This window comes from Taudactylus pleione, unplaced genomic scaffold, assembly GCF_031769625.1.
Source record: "Taudactylus pleione unplaced genomic scaffold, aTauple2 ptg000386l, whole genome shotgun sequence".
NCBI lineage: Eukaryota > Metazoa > Chordata > Amphibia > Anura > Myobatrachidae > Taudactylus > Taudactylus pleione.
This window is the reverse complement of record NW_028284787.1, coordinates 6315738-6330002: the sequence shown is the minus strand read 5'-3', so window position 1 is coordinate 6330002 and position 14265 is coordinate 6315738. Positions and strand designations below refer to the sequence as shown.

Below are 14265 nucleotides of genomic sequence, written 5' to 3'. Positions count from 1 at the left end.
ATCCTACGGTCTAGATACCGGCGCCGGCATCCCGACTGCGTCGGGATCCTGGCTCCAGTAACTCGACAGCCGGCATCCCAAAGGTAAGTATTGGGGATTAGGTTTAGGGGTTAGGCACTAGGGGGAGGGATAGGTTTGGGTGCGTGGAGGGGGAGGTTAGGGTTAGGCACCGGGGAGGGTTAGTTGTAGTATACTTACCTACTGCTATCTGAATTCTGACCAGCGGCATCCCGACCACCAGGATCTCATACCCAACCCCAAACATCCATCATCCACAGAATATATATCTTCTATCATTGTGGTAAGGATATATAAAGGGATCATTATATATTTTAGTGGGGCTTGGGTTTGTAAATACATTTATCACCATTTATTTATGGAAATAGAAAATTCACACCTCTCAGTAAACAAACCACCATTCACGGGGCCTGATTCTGCAAGGATCGTAATTGCAAAGCTGAACGCAGGCTATAGATATGATGTATGCACGCAGGCCGCTTTGCAGTTGCGATGCTTGCAGATATGGTAATGCAGAAGGAGGCATCACGCCCCCTGTGCATTACTTAACCGAGCTGCATTGTCCAACGCAGCATCAGATAATCTGCAGAACATCGGCCGGCTGCGGTGACAGAGGCTAGGAAATCTGTCAGGAAAGGTATATCCTAGCTTCTTCCGTCCCCCGCAAAGGCAGCATCACGCCTCCGTTTTGGGAAATGGAGGGCATTGCGCCCCCCCACAAATGGCAGCAGACTGTCAATCACTGACAGTCTGCGAGCAAGTTAGCAGGAACCATTCTGCACACTCACAGAATGGGTCCTGCGCAGATTTCCAAACATCGGGAATCTAAGTTCAGCGCTGAATCAGACCCACAGTGTATGGAAATACATTCTACACATATGGTTTCCATTTTTATTTTAGGAACTGAAATAAAGGCATCAACATCACAAAAAACATCCAAAAATCCAATTTAATGAGGGAAGTGCAATTTAACAACTTTTGTATATTGTCTATACACTTTTGTATGAGTTATTATACAGGACAGCTCCTTTTAGAGAAGTATATTTTCTTACTTTTCATTTAAAAGATTGTACAGAAACCACTAAACAGACATATTTACAAACAGTGGGAGCAAATAAAAATAAACCATTCATTACTGTTTGTTAATCCCAAATAAAAAATACAATTATGAAAATATAGGCTAATTTTTCTTTTTTAAATCGTACTGAACGTCATCATATATTGTTTTTAAGGCTTCCATTGCAGTTCTATTCGATTAAAGCTCATCTCGATCCCTATTCAGTATGGTGTACCTATATTCACTCGGGGCTAATTTCTGGAAAGAGCTCTCGGGAGGACTACTTGCCAAATCTTGAGTTTGCTGTAGTAAAAGATAGAGAGAGTGACAGTCATGTAACTATATGAGTAAAAAATGTTATCATTTGCAAGACATTAATAAACATTTTGTACTGCATTTAAAATTAACAGGATGCATAATCCCATAATAATACAGATGATACATGTGATAGAATGGTGTGCGCAGTAAAAATGGGGAAAATCCCATTGGTTTTATTTAGAAATTAAGTAGATTCCAATTATATGTCAGTATTGGTCTACCACAGTGGTTCTCAAACTCGGTCCTCAGGACCCCACACAGGTCATGTTTTGCAGGTCACCCAGCAGGTGCACAGGTGTAATCATTACTCACTGACAAATTTTAATAGGTCCACAGGTGGATCTAATTATTTCACTTGATTTAGTGTGGAGACCTGGAAAACATGCACCGTTTGGGGTCCTGAGGACAGAGTTTGAGAACCTGTGGTCTACCATGTATACATACCCAACTAACCTTTCTGCTGCCAGTTGTCCAATGCAAGATTCTCCTCTTGAGGTCACTTTTTAAATATTACTCAAGGCTCCCCAACACTTCAGGTTTTAGACATATCTATGGTTAAGCACAGGTGGTTAAATCAAATTGACTGAGGTACTAATTAAGCCACCTGTGCTCAACCATGGAGCTCTCTAAAACCTGAACTGTTGGGGAGCCTTGAGGACCGTGTTTGGGAACCCCTGCTCTAGTGTAAATCTAATTAAATCTAATGTTATACATTTGTTTTGCAGGAAAGAATTTTACTTTTGGCAACATAGTTCAGGAAATAGCTTTACATTTTGGGCAGTGTACAGGAGGGAGGGGAATATACTTTTCAGGATCTTTTATGTTATTCTATGACTAAGGTGTAAATACTATGCGCAATATATGGGAATGGTTGGTACAGGTTGAGTCTCCCATATCCAAATATTCCGAAATACGGAATATTCCGAAATACAGAATTATTTTGGAAGGACTGAAATAATGAAATCTTTGATTTTTGATGGTTCAATGTACACAAACTTTTTCTAAGGCACAAATTATTAAAACTATTGTATAAAATTACCTTCAGGCTATGTGTATAAGGTGTATATGAAACATAAATGAATTTCATTTCTGTACACAAACTTTGCTTGAGCCACAAAATTATTGAAAATATTGTATAAAATGACCTGCAGGCTGTATGTATAAGGTGTATATAACACATAAATGCATTCTGTGTGTATTTTGGGGTCTCATTCCCAAGATATTTCATTATGATATGCAAATATTCCAAAATACGGAATATTCTGTTATCCAAAATACCCCTGGTCCCAAGCATTTTGGATATGGGAGACTCAACCTGTATATATTTTGGGCCATGGAAAATTAAAGTGTAAAATGTGTTTGTGCAGCTTTTTCCACTTTTTTTTAATGTTCTTTTTGGTAAAGCATTTGTTACACTTGATACCATATTACTAGATGTGTGACAGTCACCTATGCTATACTAGGAGAGCTGTGGCTGAAAAGATTAGGGTTTTAGTAGACCCCAAATAATCTTTTTCATGCAGGAAACAGATTAACACATCCCTGGGGCACAATTGTGTCAAGTACCAGCAGTGGGCTATCTGACCTTGCAATACCTACGGGCACCAAAGTCCACCCACCTTAAAGGGAAAGGGACACATACATTACTGCTTCTACTTTAAGTAACACTATAAGGGATGTGGCACCGCTCACTCCTCTTACAAATGCCTGGCACATGGAGAGAAGCAGCATGCACCATCTCGCTACATTAGTGATACCTATATCAGCATAAGACAGTAACAGCAGATGCCCTTTCACTTACTCATATCCCTTCACCAGTACGCTCACTAGCTGTATTAATCCCTGGCACACAGCAAGCAGCAGCTGCCAATTTTACACAAATCAAAGGAGTATTTTCTATTTATTCGCCAACCTTTCTGTGCAAATCTATTAACCTGCTGAACCCTTTCCATAATACTGTTGAGAGAACTCAAATTCCTGCAATATATTACTCTTCTGGAATCACTATTAATTGAAGAGAATTTATGTATTTTATATTATATATACATTTATGTGTATCTACCAGTTGTCTCAGGCCACAAATGATGACTAATACAGAAGGATGAATTGTTACAGCCCAGGGATACATACATGTGTGTTTACTAATACAGGTTGAGTCTCCCATATCCAAAATGCTTGGGACCAGGTGTATTTTAGATAACGGAATATTCTGTATTTTGGAATAGTTGTATACCTTAATGAAATATCTTGGGAATAGGACCCAAATATACACACAGAATGCATTTATGTGTTATATACACCTTATACACACAGCCTGCAGGTAATTTTATACAATATATTCAATAATTTTGTGGCTTAAACAAAGTTTGTGTAGAGAAATTAAATTCACTTATGTTTCATACACACACAATCTGAAGGTTATTTTATACAATATTTTTAATAATTTGTGCCTTAGACAAAGTTTGTGTACATTGAACCATCAGAAATCAAAGGTTTCATTATCTCAGTCATGCCAAAAATATTCCGGATTTCGGAATATTTGGATATGGGAGACCCAACCTGTAGTATCAGACTGCAAATGTTGATAAACACAGAGGAATGAAATGTGATAAACCTTGGGTGTGCAATAACATGCCCTGCTCTATATGCTATAATCATTTCTAAACGAGCAATGTTAAATTTGGCTGATATTGTATTTCTGCATTTTGGAACATCCATCTATGTCCCCAATGAGAATATAACCTTATGCCACAGCGACTGTATTTAAAACATTTTGGGGCATATGGAATTTGGTACTGCTGAAGGACTATTTGTACTTGAGAGGATTGAAAATAAGTGCTGATTATACAAGATTCTGGTAAACAACAAAGTTGATGCATGCTGACCTACACAGAGTATTGGAACTCGTAATTGACGCATTTACTGCAGACATAGTAGAGAATTATTGCTCTAATTTCAATAAGTGTATTGCTATATTTGGATTATTAGAACTCGTGATGTATTTGCTGCGGATATAGCTGAGAATCTCATTATTACTGTACAAATAATTTGCTTACTTGTTTTTTTGTACGTCTCTTTAAGTGTGTATATCCTATTATTTGTAATTTTAAATGGTAATAATAAAACTTAACCTTTATTTAAGCTAAGAATGCCCCCAAAAAGATGAGTCTGTCTTTTCTCCTGTATACTTGTTGATCTACACTATCAGGGGTGCACCTCCACTTGAGTTATCTTTTCTTCCTATCAGAAGACTTATTACCTCAGATAGTAGAATTATATTTAATTTCTTTAAATTCTCACTTGTGTTCAGGTATGCCCCCTTTTTTCCCCCTTCTTCCATAGTTATTTGCAATTCCTGGGGATGCCTATGGGCCTGGCCTGCACAATTCCTGGGGATGCCTATGGGCCTGGCCTGCACAATTCCTGGGGATGCCTATGGGCCTGGCCTGCACAATTCCTGGGGATGCCTATGGGCCTGGCCTGCACAATTCCTGGGGATGCCTATGGGCCTGGCCTGCACAATTCCTGGGGATGCCTATGGGCCTGGCCTGCACAATTCCTGGGGATGCCTATGGGCCTGGCCTGCACAATTCCTGGGGATGCCTATGGGCCTGCACAATTCCTGGGGATGCCTATGGGCCTGCACAATTCCTGGGGATGCCTATGGGCCTGCACAATTCCTGGGGATGCCTATGGGCCTGCACAATTCCTGGGGATGCCTATGGGCCTGCACAATTCCTGGGGATGCCTATGGGCCTGCACAATTCCTGGGGATGCCTATGGGCCTGCACAATTCCTGGGGATGCCTATGGGCCTGCACAATTCCTGGGGATGCCTATGGGCCTGCCAGTATATGATCCTTCCCCCATCTCAGTTACCTTTGACATCAATCGGTGTTGCTCCACCATCACATGACAATTCCAACAATCAAGATACATGAAAGGCACAGGGTTAAGATTTGTTAACCATTAATCCTGTTATTCCTTTTACTAAAAAATGGGATAAGTTAACCAATTATTAAATCAGTGGAAAGTGGCTATACAATAATGGATCAATTTGGCTTAAAAAAAACAACTGCCACTGTTGACCTGCATAAGGAAAGAGCTATTTTGTTAATTTCCAGGGGGATTTGAGAAATTTTAAATTTGGAGACTCATCTACTTACTTCTAAATAATTTGAGTACACTGATCCAGACCAATATGGATTCTTGTATGAGAGGACTTTTATGCAAGTGACTTTGATTTGGTCCTTACAGGGATATCCCTATTTTCGGATGCACTAACAGACTTTATATTGACTGAATACTGGGATACCTACTGCAGAGGTTCCTTAAAGGTTGTGATCAATACATGTGTAGTTAGAGCCTTACCAGCTTGGAAATACTTTTACATTTGTTTATTGTTATTCCTCTTTTTGGGTAGTGACTATTCTTTATTTAGAGGACTATTGTTACTATAATTTAAGTATAGTTAGCCTATCCAATTTTTATCAGTTGTATGTATCTTGGGGGTAACAGGATTAACCAGGTTTAGGAGCAGCTGGCGGTAATTTAGATATATAAATATACATTTTCTATACATTGTGCGCCCATATTATATATAGATAACCTTTTACTCGAAGTCTTGTACTATAATAGATAAAATACCTGTCCTGGAGCGACATCGGTTGGGTCAGGTCCATGGTGGAATTCTCTGTGCAATTTTCCGGAGTGTAAATCTAACACAAATTGCCTAAGTTTACCGGGAATTCTGAGGGAAAAAACAAAACAAACTAACTTTGTGAAACTTGTAATTGTTTATACAGTAAACATTAATTGTGATAATAAAAACACGCTTACATTGGGCCCATGGATAGTAAATCAATGCATGGAATAGGTAAAACACTAAAATGATCAAGTCACAGGTACAACTCCTTAAACAAATTTGAAATGTGCCAAAAATTGCTATATAATAATAGCAATCAAAAATAAAAAAAGTTATTGTGAACCAGTAAATGCTGGAAATACAAATATGATGCTGTAGTTCACCACTGAGACATAATTGGGTGTGGTGTATGACATCATTGCAGACAGAGCAGGCAAAGGGTTGGGAGACAATGCTCTATGCTTGCGCAGTGTCACAATAAATTAAATTTGGTGTCACTTTTACTTTGTTGTAGATGTGTAAGCGGATGTCCTCTCCTCACACAAGCATAACTCTATTACCATAATTTTCCTACATGTGATCTACAGTTCATAAAAAGCCCATCCTCTGTAACTACATCGGTACCCTTCTCCTGTGATCTAATCCCTAGTCGCCACCCTTCCTGCATTCCCATCACCATATCATGATACTGCTCTGTAACAGTCCAGCAGAACAGAGTAAGAGCCAAGATTAGCTCACTTGTCTCAGATTCTGCACTGCTACATTGTAATGCTTTGATTGTCTACATCAGGCATATCAAACTCAAAATACCAACCGGGCCGAATATTCAAGGTTTTAAGAGTGTGTGGGCTGCAAAAAAAAAAAAGTCTTCTATGCAATTTTCAAAGGTTTATTATTAATAAAAACCAATGCAGTGCCCCCTGTGCAATGCACCCTGAATTTGTGCCCATTGTGCAATGCCCTAAGTAGTGCCCCTTATTTTGTGCTCCCAGTAATGTCCCTTATGCTGTGCCCCCTCCCGGTATAGAACAGGCCCCAATCACCTGTGACCGCTGGTCCACGCAGTCTTAACCCCACCTTCCCACGTAGATGCTGCCGCTGACTGGATCTAATTAGATCTAGGCTCCTCTCATTGCGGGAGACGTCATGACGTCACCCATGCACTGTATCACTGGCCGATCAGCGTTGCCAGCTTTTAATAAAGTAAACACTGCCCGATCAGAGTTGAGCTCCGATCGTGGCAGGTGTGTGGGCCGCATAACATACATACATATATATATATATATATATACACACATATATATATATATATATATATATATATATATATATATATACCCACACTGTTGGGCCACATAAAATGTTTGTTCGGGCAGCATGCGATTTCAGATTAAGCAACATCCTGCCATAGAAAGGTAACAATGACTACAAATACTTAAATGTAAACTTTTTAGGTTGTAATAATAATAATAATAAAGACTCATCCATCACTGACAAAAAGCTCTGCATGGATATTAGCGCAGGGCAGGACAGTAACTTGCTGCACAAGGCGTTACACTAAATGGCACAGTGCACTGTGCAATAAAACATGTAAGTTAATGAAGGTAAACGCAAGTCCTATGTACTGCGGCTGTGGTGATGTGATTTACAAATATGGGATACAATGTGAGAAATCTGATATTAAGCAATCCACATGAGACTCCATTTTGTGACAAGATGGAGTGTGCTTTTAAGATATTTACAACTTTAATAGCAGAACAGTAGAGAATGATTTTTGCTAGTCTTTGAGTTCAAGAAAACCTTGAGTTCAGCAGATGGTGTCTAACAAGATAAGCTTATGAATAGAATATGTATTCTAAACTGTTATGCCTGTCTCCCATAACTCCCATCCTAAAGACTCCCCTTACTAACCTTGGAGAACAATAGATGTTTGTACTTACTGATACTATGCACATTACATTTTTGAGAACAACCTCCTTGTAAGAAACGCTATAAGATTTGTGTACCTTTTGAATAACACAACAGAGATGCTGACAGAGTTTGGTCTTAAGTGTTATTTCTCTGTCTATCAGCTGATACACCTTAAAGGAGATATCTCGATCAGGAGGACTGACACACATATACATGAGCATTGCCCAATGTTAGACTGTTGAGGATCCTGTTCTGGATTTATCAAATGAAATTGAATTTAGGAATATTTGGTCTACAGAAAGCCAAGTAAGGCAATATAATCCTGGAATGCATAAGAGGGGAATAAATACACAAGAAGCAAAACACGGAAGTCCCATTTCATACGCAAGTCAACAGTTAGACCTCATTATGAATATGGATTAGTTTTATAAAGACATGGTGGTGTAAAGGTGGACACCATTAATAGTATAGGGAATGGAATGGTTAAATTCTAAAAGAAGTTATGGGAAAAATGCTATTTGTTTACTTTTGAAATTATGCAGTGAATTTATTAGATTGTCATGTCCCTGTGAGGTTAGATTTGTCCCAGTGAGGTTAGATTTGTCCATGTCACAAGGAAGGTTTTTGCTTTACCTTCCTCTGGATTACCACCATGGGAAGTTATGGAAGGTGGATGAAGGGACCAATATCTTTTTCAACCTAAAGAACTATAACCATACAGTATATAGGCATTATCAGGTCACTAAGTGAACGTACCTCAGATATATCTGATCAAAAGATAATATAGCAGTTTCTTGTCTGGTTTTAAAAGTAAAGGAACTTGAGAAAGTTAGGTGGTGATATTTTTAACTATTTCTAAGGAGGCAAGAAATAAACAATTATGTTATTAAAACGGCTTTATATTTCGAGGTCCTGTCACTGGATGTCTTTTCTTTTTTTTTTTTATATTTTTATTTTAACCGAAGCAAGGAAATCATTTACATATACATAATAGACATGCAAAGAAAAGAATATGCATATAACACCGAGTTCAAATTATATACTTGAAATCCATTACTGTTTAGATCTTTATCCATTAATCTTAATCTCAGTCTTACATGCTGTCACACATTAATTATTATGAATGTTTCCTTTTCTTACTAAACATTTAGAAATATTTTAGCAATTATTTCTTATCATATATACAACATATATTTGTATTTAAATAATTCTCAATAGAAAATATGAAAACATATAACATAGTAAATCTCCGTCCGGCGTCCGCCCATCGATCATGCCAACATTCTCTATTTAAGTGCACAATCCGCCTTATCAGTAGTTAAATTAATGAGTCTCCTAACAATAGCTGTGACTCATACCACTGTGTTTTTCGCATACAGTTATAAATTTGCATTTGCATTGTGTTTGACAAGGTGGGGATATAACTCTCCCAAGTCTCGAAAAAAGAGGAGGCCTTCCTTTCTCTATTAAACATGGTCTCTACCCAATCCATTCTGAAGATAAATTGCAATTTTTCTTTATACAGTGTGAAGGTTATGGGAGTGGACTGGATCCATTCCTGCAATATAGTTTTTTTAGCTGCAGCACTTATTGCTATTAATAGTTTTCTGCTACCTTGGGTAAGTCTCTGCCCTTTTGGGAAAATACCCAATATCGCCCATTCAGGTGTGAAGGGTACATAGTTTACTAAGTGTCGTTCAGCGTCTTGTTTGACTTTTCTCCAAAAGCCCTGGACTACTGGACACTGCCAAATGCAATGATATAAGTCTGCCTCTACTGCATCACATCTAGGACATGTATGAGTGTTTGACAGAGCCATTCTGTATCTTCTGTGGGGAGACAGATAAGTTCTATGGTAAATGTTTAAAAATAACTCATTATATGTACTAGCACTCAGCATTGTACGTGATCTTGATAACCCTTTTACTAAGTCTTCTATTGTGAGGGTTGGGAATTGAGTCAACCATTGTCGCATACCTTGGCTGACCAATGTATGATCCAATTCTTCGCCAAGAAATTTGTAATATATAGATATGGCCTTCTTGTTGGGGTTCTGTCTACCTATTAATCTGTCTAATGGATTATTCCAGTCAGAGGGTGAGAATACCCGCATTATTGATGTGATATAATGTTTTGCCTGGAAATATGCCAGGGGATATGCCCTTAATGTCTCGAATTTTTCCGTTGCCTCTGGGAACGTCAGGGGTCTTTTCTCATCTAGTGCCATCAAATTACCTACAGTATGCACACCTCCGACCCTCCAAATTGTAAAGGGATATGTTGCCTTTCCTTCTTGGAAATCCAAATTACGCACTAATGGGAGATATATTGATTTGTATGCGTTCAGTCGTTGTTTGTGACGTAAAATATGCCACAGACGTCTAGTTGTCATGAGCAAAGGATTATCTTGGATTTCTATTGGTACTTCTTGATCATGTATGTGTAAAAAATATTTTAAATCCATAGTGGGTAGGAATTGTGGCTCTATTGATGTATTAGCGTAAACCTCCCTATCGTGCAGCCAATCTATCAATATCCTCAACAGTGATGAGTGATTGTAGTCAAGAATATTTGGGAAGTTTATTCCCCCGTTTGCCTTAGGTTGACATAGCTTCCTTAGACTTATACGGGCCCTACCATTCTGCCATATAAAAGACCTAAATAGTTTATTAATAAGTTGAATGTCTTTTGATGTGAGTAAAATAGGTAGTGCCTGTAACACATATAGAAGCCGAGGGAATGTCATCATTTTTATTAAAGTCGCTCTCCCCAAGTATGATAGTGTTAAGTGTTGCCAACTGCGAAGCTCGTCTGTAATATTTCGAATAGTACGAGTGACATTTTTTTCATATAAAAGAGCGGGATTTTTTGGTATTTGGATACCTAGATAATCCAAATGTGAAGAGGCCCAGGAAAATGAGAATGAGGAACCCCACGACGGGATGTGCAGGGTGGGATGTAATAACATCGCAGTAGATTTGTTTTCATTAATTTTAAGCCCCGAAATATCACCAAACTGTTCAATCCTGTGTATAATTTTCGTCAAGGTAAATTGAGGATCAGCAATATATAACAGAATATCGTCTGCGTAAACTGTGAGTTTGATATTATGTGTGCCTATCTTAATCCCACGAAATTCTGTCCACTGCTGAAGAATACGGAGAAGAGGGTCTATTGCAAGATTGAATAGTAGGGGTGAAAGTGGGCAGCCTTGACGCTTACCTCGTCCCAGTTTTATCGGCGAGCCACATATTCCATTTATTAGTAATGAAGTAGTGGGTGAATTATACAAAAACCGGATCAGTCCGATAAAATCAGGGGTAAATTGTCTTCGAGAAAAAATTTCAAATAAGTGTGGCCAAAGGACCGTATCGAACGCCTTGTGGGTGTCAAGGCTTAGAAGCATGTTTTGAGAGTTAGGTATTTTGCTAGATGCAATGGTAGCGGCTAAAGCAGCACGAATACCCTTTACTGAATGTCTGACGGATACGAATCCTAGTGAGTTATTAAAGAACGGAAGAGAAGGGTAATTACGGTGGATATGTCTGTAGAGATCCAATAATAATGGGGAGACATCACCTTGGAGAATTTTATAGTATTCCCCGGAATAACCATCCGGTCCAGGGGCTTTTTTAGCCGGTAATGCTTTTATGGTATCTCTGAGTTCTTGTTTAGTAATGTCAGCGTCCAGAGCCTCTCTTTGATCAGGTTGAAGCACGGGAAGGCGTGCCTCATCTAACAACAATTTCTGCTGTTCAATATCAATGGTTTGCGAGGAGTAAAGGGTGGAATAGTATTCATTAAATAATGAAAGGATATTCTGTGAGTCAGTGACAAGGGATTTAGTTGTGGGGTTAATAATGGCTTTGATATGGTTCCTAGGTTTTCTTGATTTAGCGATATTAGCTAAAAAACGGCCTGCTTTATTCCCCCACCTATAATATTTGTGTTTAGAGATCTCTGTTTTGTTTAGCCTGGATAAGGAGAAAATCCTCTAAAAATTGTCTGGCTTGTTTATATTGGCTTAATTTATCTGGGGAGGGATCTGTGGTATATTCATTAAATGCTTGGCGCATCGTTGTGGTCAGGGAGTGTCTATTCGCTGACATGTCTTTTACGTTTGGCCATGTAGCTAATGATATGTCCTCGTAATACAACTTTTGATGTTTCCCACATTAGGCTAGGATTGTCCCAGTGCTCAATGTTGTCATCTACAAAATTAGACCACTTTGACTTTAAATATATTTTAAAATCCTCTGATGAAGTCATATTTACTGGAAAACGCCAAATGTTATCTCGATATATATCATAGGGAAAGGTTAGATTTATTGATATTAAGGCGTGGTCTGAAATTACTATATTGTCCAGATCTGCTTTTTCTAGTCTAGCCATCAAAACGTCCGACAGTAGGATATAATCGATTCGGGACCAGGAGCCGTGTGCTGCTGATAAATGAGTATATGAATGATCTGTAGGGTTTAGCAGCCGCCAAGGATCTATCAAATTTAGTGTATTTAGTAGAGATGGGAGTATTTTCCAAGTAGCTGTATCTTGTCTAGGGGGTGGGGGGGCCTTGTCCATGTGTGGATCCAGTATTATATTATAGTCTCCACCCATAATTAATGGATAATTATCTCTTTGCTGTAATAATTTGGTTAAGTGGTTAAAAAAAGACTGGGAGCCCGAGTTTGGTGCATATATATTTATCAAAGTAAACTTAGAGTGTCTAATTTCAATATCTAATATTATAAACCTCCCATGTTTATCTATGATTTGATTCAAGATATTATATGGTAAATCATGTTTGAACATAATTGCGACACCTCTGGATTTATTATGGTGACAGGCCGTGATACATGTGCCTATCCACGGAGCTCGGAGGACAGCCTCATCCCCCAACTGCCAATGTGTTTCCTGTAGAAATATTATGTCAGGATGTTGTTTATTAAGGTGCGTTATGACCCTCTTACGTTTTATAGGTGAATTTAATCCCCCAACGTTCCACGAGACAAGTTTTAATCCCACTGGGCTACGGGTTGACACCTCATCTGTTCGAGGTCTAGTGTTCGTATTTCCAATCGACATTTACATTTTGGAGTATTTTAGTTTCCCAAGAAATATCTGCCGTATGGGGAAGGTCCAGTATTATTTTGGTGCATGTAGGCCTCTGGGCAATCGCCAGACGGATTTAAACATAAAACATCACATATTGCACATAACATTGATAGAATACAAATACAACAAAACCACATATGACTCCTTGCTTCACATTTCTCCACTTTTCATTTTTCCAACCAACAAAAAAAGAGGACAGGTGCAGCCTGGGATTGACTGCACTTATCCAGACTATCCACCAAACCAACAGTAACATAGATTTTAATTTCACCCTAAGGGGGTAGGGGTATCTGATCTTATAAAGCGATGTATAACCCTTCACAGTATTAATTTTCTGAACACATTAAACTATATCTTAATTGAGATATTTTATTATATTTGTCATTAATCTATGATGTAACTCTCTAAGATGAGTTTGTAGAGGTATATATATATATATATATATATATATATATATATATTTTTTTTATATATTTTTTTTTTGTTAATAAAAGGTAAAAGTATATCTCTTCTTTTCTTTTTCTTCTTTCCCTCCCTCTCTCCTCCTCCCACAATGATATTAATTATGCGTTTTTTTACAGTGTTATCCACTATTATCCTTTTAGTATTAAACTTTTTTTTTTTTTTTTTACTCCTTTATGATCAGGGTGATCTAGGAGGTAAATGAGAAGGCAAAAAATGGCGTTTTGCTTGTGCAGGGTCCTCAAAGAATATTGGGCGGCCATCTTCAAATACTCTCAATTTGGCCGGGTATAAAAGAGCAAATCTGCGATTTTGGGAATGAAGAAAGCTGCATACCTCAGAGAAAGCTTTGCGTTTCTGAGCGACCAATACTGAAAAGTCCTGGAAAATCATAATTTTATGTGTTTGGATTGTCAGGGGATTAGACTTTCTATATGCTGTCAGAATTTGTTCCTTAGCTCTATAGTCTAAAAACTTTGCTATGACAGGACGGGGTCTATTGTTTTCTCCCTGCTTTTCTGAGCCTAAGCGATGAGCCCTCTCTATTTGGGGGGTACCCAAATTATCAATGATATCTAGTGCCAAAGGTAAATCCTTGGCAAGAAAATCAATGAGTTGTGGGCCTTTATACGATTCAGGGATTCCAATGAACCGTAGATTATTTCTACGGTGTCGATTCTTATCCTGGAGAGCCTGAATAGTAGAAGAATGGGAGGAGGTGCCATCCTGAATGTTTTGGA

General features: G+C 38.4%; 2 protein-coding genes across 5 annotated transcripts in view; one reads left to right on the top strand and one right to left on the bottom strand.

The window, feature by feature from the left end:
• The window catches only part of STX17 (syntaxin 17), a 328399-nt gene that overhangs the window by 226826 nt on the left and 87308 nt on the right, over positions 1-14265 (top strand). The gene's annotated exons all lie outside the window — the stretch shown is intronic.
• The window catches only part of ERP44 (endoplasmic reticulum protein 44), an 88405-nt gene continuing 75093 nt past the window's right edge, over positions 954-14265 (bottom strand). Inside the window, exons 11-12 of the mRNA XM_088445685.1 lie at positions 6040-6142; positions 954-1378 (exon numbers count right to left, since the gene is read on the bottom strand). Coding sequence (XP_088301811.1) covers positions 1274-1378; positions 6040-6142 — 208 coding nt within the window. The 3' untranslated portion in view covers positions 954-1273. The remainder of the gene's footprint in view (positions 1379-6039; positions 6143-14265) is intronic.